The sequence below is a fragment of the Tenrec ecaudatus genome, chromosome 9, assembly GCF_050624435.1.
Source record: "Tenrec ecaudatus isolate mTenEca1 chromosome 9, mTenEca1.hap1, whole genome shotgun sequence".
NCBI classification, from domain to species: Eukaryota; Metazoa; Chordata; class Mammalia; order Afrosoricida; family Tenrecidae; genus Tenrec; species Tenrec ecaudatus.
The window spans coordinates 122,688,473-122,700,798 of NC_134538.1; the positions used below are offsets into that span (position 1 = coordinate 122,688,473).

Consider the following 12,326-nt stretch of genomic DNA (forward strand, 5'->3'; position numbering starts at 1 on the left):
TGAAAGCTCAATGCTGATGCTTCAAATGTAAACTGATTGTATGGGGAATCTAAAAATATATATACATATATATATGATCCTTTCAGCACAGGAAGATTTAATATACGTCATGTGCGTCCAGTAAGTGTGCAGAAAGGGTATTTTAGACATTGGTTATATATATATTTAGAACCCAGCACTTGCATTGCTTTTATGTACTATGTTGAATGCCAACCAAAGAATGGGTCACTGAGTTGGAGAAAATATAACTTTTGCCTTCCAGCAATTCATGCCTATGTGGGTTTTAAGAAGAGTGTGAATTCTCTTCAAGAAACAAGGACTAGATAACACCCTGAAGTCAAATTCTTCTCATCACAGAAACGTTTCAAGGCAGCTTGGAAAAGCAGACTTATCCCCCTCCGAGAGGAGGCCTGCTTCCTTCACTCATTCCCTTTTCATAGAAATCATGATGGCGTGGACGATAAATGATGTGGAATACAAATGACCAACTAAGTTCTGCATACGACCACGGATCATGCTGTCAAGTGAAGGAGGCGTTATGTTCTACACAGACCCCCAATATTAACATATCAATGTACAGATTTCTACATTTTTCTACTTCCAATTCCTCTCTGATACTGCCATATCTACTGGGCAAACCTACCACGGCGGACGCTGCCTAATGCAGTTTCCAAGATGCTGGTACACCGTCTTGGCAGGTATATCTTCACTCAGTGCCTCGGGTTCTCAGATCTTCGTGATCTTGTTTCCATGTGGAAACTGGCTAAAGCCATCATTAGCTATCAAAACAATCTAGCATTCTGAACCACAACCTATCGTTCACGCCGCTTTCTGTTCAGGCTAGTTCTTAGCTGGACATCTGGGGAAGACTAGCAGTCTGCTGAGGAGCAAAGGCCGAGCTTCTCCGCAACACGGGGGTGACGTTGCTGGAAGCCTCTGCTAGTAGGTTCTCAAGAGGATGGCCACTCGGGCCTTCTTCTTCGCTTCTTCAAACTGCAGGTGTCGACCCCGAGAAGCTCGCATCAGATGCAAGACCCCGCTTTTTGGCCATGGTTGATTGGTTCTGATTCCCCCTCGCCAGCAATTGGGAATTAGAATGATAGGAAATGAAGCGTCCAGATTGTGGAGCGATGTTCATATCAGCAAGATCAGGATAAGGTCCGCACATTTCTGTTCCACAGCCTGTGAAACTCCTCAGCACCATCACAATCTTTTTTTAAAAAAAGGCTGTTATCTATTTACAACTGACTTTGGATACTGGGTTTCCCAAGTTACAGTCCCCTGCCAGAGACTTCTACAGACGGTCTCTGCTCCCGAAGCGGCCTTCTGCTTGAGTAGTCTGTGTTAACAGCCCTATCTATTCTTAGGCTGTCCAGACTCCCCCAGCGCCTTGGCTATCACGTCTAAAGAATCTTGAGGACTTTTGCTTAGTAATAATGCTTATTTCATAAGTATTTGGATTTCCTATAAGAATATAGATGTAATAGCATCGGCTAGTAAATGACAAGCTCATCAACATAAATCACCAGTCCTTTGCAATCATATTATCAAAGTTGTGCTGATGGGTGGAGAAGTCGATGGGCTCTGTCAGTGAATCTGCAGACTGAAAATTCATTTGCACCCCTTTGGAAAAGTACTAAGTATTAGTAGCTTTTCTCGAAGACCCACGACTTATAATTATGCTCCTTTCACATCAGGAATGTAAATCTATTTCCAATTTCAAAGTACATTAGCTCTTCCTTCTTTTTGGATATACACGGAAAGAATAAGCTATTTCTTCTACAGGAATAAACAGCAATGCTCAGTCTGCTTTACTGCCTGCCTCTCTTTGCTCACTTGTATTATTGGTTTCATTTTTTGAACCATACTTTCCATTTCATTTTACTAGGGTGGAAGTCCTTGACCTCCAGATAGCTTTTCCACAGAAGAGTCAAAGAGATGCAAAAAAAGAATGCCGAGGAAGTTGGAAAAAGTAGAAATGCCCGAGGGGGGAGTGCTAACAGTGTTTTTTTATACGGTGACAAGAATATTCTGTGGTTCTCTAAATGCACTCTGCCTGCATGCGAGACTTAGGCTGGTTTTCCAAAGTCATACAATTCTACCTGCATTGTGAGGGACTAACCAGATGTCTGGGGCCTCCTCATGAGTCTAACAGCAGACCCATCTGGAGGTGACCTTGACCACAAGGTGTGGTCTGGTCCATCATGTGCTTTTCAAATCTATCTAGAAACTTACGTTAGTGATTATGTCAGCTCAGTGTTGTCCGTAAGAAATACAAAACCCACAAACCAACTCACTGCCATGGGATCCATTCTGACTCTAGTGACCCGACTGGACCGAGCAGGCGGCCCCTGTGAGTTTCTGAGACGGTACATGCTCATAGGAGTAGAGCACCTCATCTTTTTCTGCAGCAGCATTGGTGGTTTCAAACTGCCAACCTTGCGGTTAGCAGGCCAACATGTAGCCCCTTATGGTACCGGGTCTCCTTCAAGCAATAGAAATCTGAAACATACTAACATACTGCAACCCGAGTCAGTGTCACCTGACAGCGACAATGTAGGACAGGACAGAACTGCCCCCGTGCGTTTCCCGAGACTAGGAATCCTCACAGGAGTACAAAGCCTCATCTTTCTCCTGAGGAGTGGCTTGTGCTTTCGAACAATCAATCTTGTGGTTCACAACTCAAAGCATAACCCCGACACCACCAGGGCTCCTTCGATAACTATGAAGAGGCTCGGGGGGTGGGGGTGAGAAAGGAGGGAAGAAGTTATTACAAGCACACTGATCTGCGTGGAGTGAGAACCGAGGAAGAAACGCAGGGTGAACAGATCCCCACCGGAGTCAGTGGTGACCTCAGGGAGCTAACTGCCCAGAGAGAAGCAAACCCAGCAGCGAGGGCCCTTACCCACACAGGTGCAGCTTCCCGAAGTGCACGACCTCCCTCCTCCAGCCCTGGGTGGTGCCGGCGTAATAGGTGCTGCTTGGATGGTGCTCCGTGGAGCACAGGGAGCTGACGTGGCTGCTGCTGTGGTAGCAGAGGGGGAGCAGCAGGTGCCAGGTCGCCCCGAAGTCCCTGGAAAATTCCAGTCTGACGGGATCGGCAGACGAGCTGTCCGTGGAGCACCCAACATTGATCTTGGGGAAGCAGAACAAGAGAGGATACAAATGAACTCAGAGCATCGAGCCTTGAGACGATTCACGTGGCATGGTTTCCCAGAGTCCCTTTCCCGAGAACTGTCTGGTTGGAATCTTAAACCTAGAATTCTGTCTTCCTTAATCAATGCTGTATATTACCTTCAAACAGTAATTTTTCAAAAAGAACCTCAAGGGCCTATATGACATAGTTATTTTCTCTCACTTTATAAATAAACAAACAAAACCGAAATAAGTGGTAAAGCAAAGGCCCAGACAGACCTCCAAGTTTTACATTTGGCTCCAGTTTGTGGCCAAGAAGAGAAAATTCTAACAGAAAGACTGTTGCCCTAACCTGCCAGCTTTTCTGTCATTCTGTTAGGTAGGAATACCTTCTCTTGTCCTTCTTGTATACCTTCCAAATATCCCAGAAGCATTGCATCCGGAGAGCCATCAATGCAGATTCAATGTTAAAAGGAAACGACTTCCCACTGACGCGACTCCCTGGCACCGCGCGAGCACTCACAGAGCTCTTTCGCCATTTAGAGAGCGAACACGCTTCTCTCTCCCCACACTCTCAAGGGAAGGAAACGGAAACTACGATGCACTGCTATTTTCCATGAATGCCTCCCTTCATATCGAAATAACTGTTTTCTTGCAATCATAGCAACTAAACATTGCCACACACATACATACGCAACCTGGACTTATGAGCGTGCACAGGCATACAAGTCTATGTAAACACACACACACACACACACACACACACATACATACGCAACCTGGACTTATGAGTGTGCATAGGCATACAAGTCTATGCAAACACATACACATGCACACACACATACATACGCAACCTGGACTTATGAGCGTGCACAGGCATACAAGTCTATGCAAACACACACACATGCACACATACATACGCAACCTGGACTTATGAGTGTGCACAGGCATACAAGTCTATGTAAACACACACACACACACACACATACATATGCAACCTGGACTTATGAGTGTGCACAGGCATACAAGTCTATGTAAACACACACACATGCACACACACACATACATAAGCAACCTGGACTTATGAGCGTGCACAGGCATACAAGTCTATGCAAACACACACACATGCACACACACATACATACGCAACCTGGACTTATGAGTGTGCACAGGCATACAAGTCTATGTAAACACACACACACACATACATACGCAACCTGGACTTATGAGTGTGCACAGGCATACAAGTCTATGTAAACACATACACGCACATACACGGAAACTTTCTACGTAGACATTTCAATAACAGGCCTCTTAAGAGGGCCAAAGATGCTACCTTTTATTAGCACTGTAAAACACAAGATAAAATTAGGAGCTGTAGCAGAAACCTTAAGCAAGTACATACAAATGTGCTGACACAATGGCTGGCTGGCTGGATAGTGATAAGAGGTGTATGAGCCCCAATAAAATGATTTTTTTTAAAGCAAGTCCATAAAAATCATTCTCCAGCACATCCTCTGGCCTCTGATTTTGGCGATGGAAAGGTTTACTCCAGGAGAGACAGTCAGGAACACTAAAATACACAGCCAGCTTCGTTCGGCGTGATTTTAAATAAGGCTGCAGGGGAAAACCAGGCTCTTCTGAAGTGAGTACCGTGGGCACAGGTAGAATGCAGCTGGTGACTTCATCTAAGAGTTTTCATCGCGGGCTATGCTTCTACACATTATTAATCTGGTCTCTTGAAAAATATAAGGAGCATAGAGATCTTTTTTTTCAATTATATTTTTTTATTTAATCATTTTATTGGGGGCTCCTATAATTCTTATCACAACCCATACATCCATCCATTGTGTCAAGCACATATGTACATTTGTTGCCATCATCATTCTCAAAACATTTACCTTCTACTTGAGCCCTTAATATCTGCTGCTTATTTTCCCTCTCCCTTCCCACTGTCCCCTACCTCATGAACCCTTCATCATTCATAAATTATTATTTTGTCTTATATTCCACTGTTTGAAGTCTCCCCTCCACCCCGCCGCCTTCTTCTCTGCTGTCCCTCCCCCAGCGAGGAGGCCATACGTAGATTCTTGTAATCAGTTCCCCCTTTCTACCCCACATTCTCTCCACCCTCCAGGCATGCCCACTCTCACCACTGGTCCTGAAGGAGTCATCTGTCCTGGATTCCCTGTGTTTCCAGATCTTATCTATGCCTATGCACATCCTCTGGTCTAGCCAGATGTGTAAGGTAGACTTGGGATCATGATAGTGGGGGGAAGAAGCATTTAAGAACTAGAGGAGAGTTATATGTTTCACCGCTGCTTCCCTACTCTCTGACTGGCTCATCTCCTCCCCACAACCCTTCAGTAAAGGGTGTCCGGCTGGCTGCCGCTGGGCCTTGAGTCTCCACTCTGCACTCACCACATTTTCAATGATATGATTTTTTGTTCCTTGATTACAAAATAACAACAATGTGGCTTTGTATTCTAGTAAAGAGTGATAGTCTGAGAAACTCTCCAGGGGAGCTCTACCCTGCCCCATGGGGTCGCTCTGAGTCAGAATCGACTCAGTGGTACTGAGATAGGTTTTCGGTTTTGTATCACAATTGGCTCAGCTAATCAAAATGAATTGTGATGCCAAAGCCTCTCATGGCCTTGTACAAAAATGGAAACTCATCATGCATGAACATCTGAGATTTTCTTTTCTAGGTTTTGTCCACAATAAAACGTAAAGTGCGAGCAATCAAAGGAAGTACCTCAAATTGTATGATGGTGTTCTCATTCACGTTCAGATCTCGGGTAGTAATGGCATGCTCGCCGACTTCGTTAGAAACAAACACCATGGCGGAATCCTCCTCGCTGCGAGTCAAGGAAAACAGCAAGATATTCATTTAGGCAGAGGTTGATGGCGATTTGTACAGGGCGCTGATTTGACTTTTAGCTACTCGATTCAACACTTACGGTGCTCCTTTTGAAGAGTAGGGGCAATACAGACCGATGTTACCACCAGGATAGAAAAACCAATTGTCTTCTCTGGGCCCAAAGTCAAAGGTATCCAGAAGCATCACAGGATTGTTTAAATTGTTCCCATCGATAATGAAGTCATCAACGATCCAGATTTCTTCTTTCTTACCTAAGGCAGTTTTGGATAAAGCATGTTGTTCTCCCCACGGGATGGAAATCACATGGAGACATTTGCTTATTGGAGGGAACGAGAGGACCCAAGGAAGTGGGGACCCAGGTTAAGCCTACGCCCTCCTACCCAAGAGAGACGCAACACACCATGGAAAAAATGGGGCAACGTAGCCTGCAGCCGTGAGAAACAGCACTGCAGACCAGACCAGCCTCCCCTTTCAGAAAGCGGTGCCCGAAGGGACTGGTGCGCTGCCCTTGGGCCCTCCCGGGCACAGCTGCAGAGGTGGTATCTCAGGTGGCAAGAATGGGCGGTGAGTTGTATTCTTAAAAGATGTTCGAAAGGATGAAGACATACAGATGGCTGAGGAGGGGTGTTTGAACCACAGAGGTGTCTGCGAAGCAGTCAACCCAAAGACTATTTCTTGGCTTTTTAGGGCCAACACCTGACTTTGTGATCCATGCTCAGCCCACGGGAGGTGAGGGTCACGGAGATTATAACATGGCTGTTGTGCATAATTGCATTTGATTGCTAGAAAGCACACAACCAAGAAGTGCGGTGTTATCTCCCTTATGTTTCTCTTGGTAGCTAGAGCACCAGAGATTTCTAAAGCTATCCGGCAAAATCTAGACAACTCATGCATGGTTGTTAAAGGCTTTGACTCTGACTTAGGCTGCGGTTTGAGGTCGACAGAGAAGGGCGGACAGGAAACTCAGGCCGGTGTTCTGTCAACATGCTCGCGGCTGGACTTGACACACGTGAGAAGATCCTGGCAAGCAGCCGCGGGAAAAGCGCCCCTATGGGCTGCTTCAGGGACTTCCACTCTCAGGGAAGCGCATGCAAACTGCAAATAAGAGCCACACGTGGGCATGTGCAGAAGGAGGGGGAGTCCGTCCATGAACACATGCCCCTCTTTCTCTCTGTGTCTCAATCCCAACTGCGCTCTCTCCTTGTTTCGGAAGCAACCGCTCAAAACCATGAAGAAAACCCAGAGCAGGGATCCAAACACAACATAAAGCCAATGAGCCTCTGAATTGTGACACTGGCCCCATTCCCTCCTTGGATTTTCACTTGGTGATTATGGAAGCCAGAAAGGAGCCTGGTGGTGCAGCGGTTAAGCACCCAGCCGGGACCCCACAGTTGGACAGTTAGAACCCCCCAGTGGCTCCGTGGGAGAAAGGTCAGGCAGGCAGTCTGCCTCGGTCAAGGTTACAGCCTCGGAGACCCTGCTCTGTCCTCGACAGTCACAGGAGTCGGGATTGACTGACAGCCATGGACTTAGAGAAGACAGGCTTTCTCTGTTGACAGTAAGTCACATTTTCAATCTTATTTTTGACTTGTTATAAAGGAAACGAACTCTTTTAGGGATATCAAAATTTTTTTCTTACCTATTTCGGTGATACCTCAGCCAAGTATCTCCTTACTGTGGTTTCTCAGTAATTACTTAGACTGCTAATGGCATGACTTGGTAAAATCTGGTCCTTTATATAATCAGCAGTTAATAGAAATTCAGGAAGTAATATACATTATAAATTTACAGAATCACTTTCTGTAACCATTTGAAAACCCTATTAAATTATACACTCACTTTAACTTATCACTGAAGAAAGAGCATAATTCTAATAACTCTTTGTGATAAGAATATTTTATCTAAGTCACGATTAGCTTGGCCTAAAATCCCTCTTGCTTAGTCATGGCATTTTGCTATGCTGTTGCTCTACCTTATTAATGAAATGCCACACTCAGGAGAATTATGTATGTCTAAATGAATTCCACAACAATGAAGTTACAATTGCTGAGTGCCTAATGATAGATTGTGTTTTAAAAACCTTATTAGCTCCGTGACAGGGCTGAGCTCCATTTACATCATCAAGAGATTTTGCTCAAATTCAGAGAGGTGATCAAGAACTAGGAAGGTCGACATTTATGGAGCCTCCTTCCTGTACAATGTGCGGGTCATGGACAGCTATACCCTCAGTTGATAGACACTCCCCCCACCCCACATTAGAGACAATAAACGAACACATCCCAGTCAATTCTGACCACAGGAGAGCACACGCAATTTTACCATTATTATAAGGTTGCCAGAGCCTGAATCTTGTGGCGTTGGTTTGGGCAACGTATGGCAAGGGAACATTGATGAAAAGTATACTGGTTGTTTGCGGGAAGTAAAATTCATCCATGAGGTGCCAAGTGATCCCTCCATTGATGGAGCATTGTAATAAGATAGAGTGAGACCTCTCTGGGGCGCCTAGAGAGAGGATAACAGAGGCATAGGAAGTATTGTTATGAAAATGGGGAAACAGAATGTTCGTTGTCTGTTTGGGCATCTATGCCTAAGCTGATTCATAATTACACAGACGCTTCAGGGTACAAAGCTGCATGAGGGGCCATTCAAAGCAATGGCAGGACGGGCTTTCTCTACTGCTAGATCTCCAGACAAGGGCAAGCCTCTCTTTCCCGTAGATATGCGCATGCGTCTCCCTTCTGTAGCTTATTGAGGACAGAGTACTTCCATTTTTTTTTATTCTACAGACATTATCATCTTACAAAAGGCTCAACATTTAAATCTTAGGGGCAAACAAACCCAAAATAAACTACTTGAAAATGAATTATATCCCAATGGAATTATTTTCTAAGGACATTATTCAATGAATATGAAAGAACAGAATGCCAATAAATGGATTTTTTTTTGCACAGAAGAGAGCACATCTATAATAGAAAATCCAAACTTTCCCTAACTTAATTTTAAAACTTAAAAGTCATACAGCTAGGCGGGAGACGCAGGGCCATGGGTCAATTTGACTACGTTAGAGCTAGCGTGGTTACTGTAGCAAACATGGAGATTACTGTAAAGTGGCTGCCATATTGTTATTAGGATAAATGTGCATTACAAAAGAACATTTGACACAAAATTTATATTAGCTCTTCCATCTAACAAAACGTGCGGCTCTTAAATCCACGATTGCTCTGTGGAGGCAGAATTGCGCGTGGAGAATTTTCCTGAAAGAAAATCTGATGCAGGCCATGGACATGACTCACCTTTGGCTATAAATCGAAGGGAAAACTGGACATACACAGTGTTGGTACAGTCGAGATCTCTGGAAATAAGCATCCTTAGTCCTTCCTGGAACAAAAGCCTATGCGTTAGGAAGCCTCCCGTGCATTCACAACATTATTTCCCTGCGATTTACAACTCAAAATTGCATTAAGTAAGAACAAGAAACATATGAAGGGGCTCCACAAAGCTCGTGAACAAATAGAATTTTAAAAAATCATGGAATTTTCAAAACGTTTGTGGACAGAGTGAGTTTTTGAAGGCCCCTCATATAACTAATGATCAAGAGACAGAATCTGAAATTGTGAGTCAAAACCAATTACATTGTGCCCAGCTAAACAGGAATAGTGAACAATCCTTGTTCTTCCTCTCCTAGCGGCTTTCACTCCTTATGCCCGAGGAACACATTTCAGTTTCTCCCTCGACATTCTTTAGAGAAAGGAGTGAAACAGTGACAGCATTACAGATGGACAGGGCTTCTGAAAAACAGCCTCTGATCACAGCATGTCATGATGGGAGTAACCAGGAAGCAGGAAGTGTGCCAAGGGCCTCTGCTGGAAGCCGGAAGCTAATAGGTAACTTCTTCTGGGTTCCAAGGAGCCTGAGGAACCTACTACTCCCACCTTCACTTCCACAGCCCCGGGGCGCTCTCGCGCTGGCTGACACGGCAACCCCCCTCGGTCGGTCAAGTTCAATAAGGCAGAACTAAGGCAAGCCCACGCCTCCGCTGGAGCCATTCATGCAGAGAAGCGAGGAATGAGGAAAGTGATCACATGAGCCTTGGTAATTTTTTCTGCTAATTTACTATTTCTGCTTGGCAGGGATTGACAGCTCAAAAGCTTGTTTCTTTTTCCATGTAGACGTGTGACAGCCAGTAAAATGGAATTTTACGATGTTAATGTCCCAAGGTTCAAAGAGATGTTTGTGTTTCTCACCTATGACTTCTGAAAGAATTGGTCCTTCTGGGTGTGTGTGTGTGTGTGTGTGTGTGTGTGTGCAGGGCTGGGTGACAAACACCAAATGTTGTTTAAGCGAACTCTCCTCCTCCTTCGTGACATTCCTATGGAGTATGTTTCCCAGGCGCTAGCATTGAGAAAAGAGCTCAGGTCATTATCACAAAGCCCACCCATTGCCACTGAGTCGATTCTAAATCACAGAATACAGGGTTTCTGGGGCTTTTGATCCCAACAGGGGTACATAGCCTCATCTGTCTCTCCAGGGGTGGCTGGTGGGTTTGAACCACTGACCTTGTTGTCAGCAGCCCAACACTTGGCTGACAATGACACATACAGAATGCTTTCAACTGCAGGGTGCTAAGATTGATACTTTATTCATTTAAAGTGCCCAAAGAAGATATTATCCTCATGTTACAGACAAGGAAGGTAAAAGTCAGAGGAACAGTTACCTTGACTAAAGTGATATGATTTTTAGTGGTGATGGCAATATGTGGACCCAGGTGTTCCAAAATCTATTCTCTACCCTTTATAACATAGTGATATTTAGATCTTTTCACTTTGGGCAAAGAAATCCAGAGAATGTCCCATTTAGAATTTGAGAACTGTTTGATAGGGAACAGCACTTATATATTCTCACCTCTGGACTTTACTAAGAAAGGATTCACACTTACGAAGGACCACACTTACGAAGGACCACACTTACGAAGGATTCACACTTACTTACGAAAGACCACACTTACGAAGGACACCATGGAAAAGCCTGATCTTTCCAATCTTTGTTTTTTCCGTGCCTCATAACGATCCCAATGCCATCTTTCCGGCCTCTTAACACTGTTCCTTACGCGCTCACAGACGCACAGAACTTTGAATGCATGTCTACAGAGCTTGGTGCCATGCGGTTTGAGATTGTGGGGAAAATGGCTTCCTCAGCTTTAGTGGGCAAACATGTTGGGGGAGATAGAGAGTCAGGTAGATTCATTTAAAGACTCTCTCTTTCTCCCCTTAAGGCAAAGGGACAGGACTGCTCTCCCCCTTTGCCTATGGAAGGTAAATTCAAAATTGTTCCAAGGGGCAAACAAAAATCACATGTAAAAGGATCCATTTCACCCTGCATCTGGTAGAAGTAAATTTTGTTGAAAGTGGGCATGATCTGTCATTTGAAAGCACGCTTCTTTCAGATATGCAGTATCTGTTTATAGCCCATCGCTCTGATGTTGAGAATTACATGCAGGAACCGTCAGGCTCTGCTGATACGTATAATCTGGTTCACACCAGTGTATTTCTTTACCCATTCCTTTCGCCCTAATGACCCATTTGAGTGAAATGCAAGGAGCCTTTTGTAGTCAATGAGCTATTTTAAAAGTTAATAGCAGTCATCAATGTTTGAACATTAAAAAGCGACTCAAGACATGAAAAAATATTATAAATTATCAAGGGTTCATGAGGAAGGGAGGGTAGGAGGGGTGGGGGATGAGCTGATACCAGGGCTCAAGTAGAAAGAAAATGTTTTGAAAATAATGATGGCAACCTATGTACAAACGAGCTTGACAAAATGGACGTATGCATGAAAGAGCCCCTAATAAAATGTTTAAAGAAAGACTTAATAACTTTTCTCCTTCAATTATAAAAAAAATAAAATAAAGAGACTCAGCTCAATGCACTGCCATTGAATTGATGCTGACATAGTGACCCTGGAGGGCAGGGTGGAACTGCCCTTGTGGGTTCCAAGACAGCAAATCTCCATGGGAACAGGAAGCTTCAGCATTCTCCCAAGGAACTGCTGACCTTGCTGACCTTGGTCAGCAGTCCGATCGCGTCCTTTTCAAACGGTCACTCACAGTACCCGTCTACGTCACACAGGCGGGGTGAAGCTCTGACTCGTACGACCCTGTGTACCACAGAAGGAAACAATGTCCAGTACTGGGGCACCCTCACCAGTGTTTTAGGTCTGAGCACGTTGCTGAAGTCTCTGTGTCGATCCATCTCATGGGGGGTCTTCCTCTCTGTGCTGACCCTCTGTCTGTCTCCAGGGACGGGTCTCTCCA

General features: G+C 44.7%; 1 protein-coding gene across 1 annotated transcript in view; it reads right to left on the minus strand.

The window, feature by feature from the left end:
* Positions 1-12,326, minus strand: part of RELN (reelin) — a 509,976-nt gene that overhangs the window by 79,055 nt on the left and 418,595 nt on the right. Inside the window, exons 37-41 of the mRNA XM_075558514.1 lie at positions 9,310-9,394; positions 8,336-8,518; positions 6,096-6,267; positions 5,891-5,993; positions 2,906-3,135 (exon numbers count right to left, since the gene is read on the minus strand). Of these exons, the coding sequence (XP_075414629.1) occupies positions 2,906-3,135; positions 5,891-5,993; positions 6,096-6,267; positions 8,336-8,518; positions 9,310-9,394 (773 nt within the window). The remainder of the gene's footprint in view (positions 1-2,905; positions 3,136-5,890; positions 5,994-6,095; positions 6,268-8,335; positions 8,519-9,309; positions 9,395-12,326) is intronic.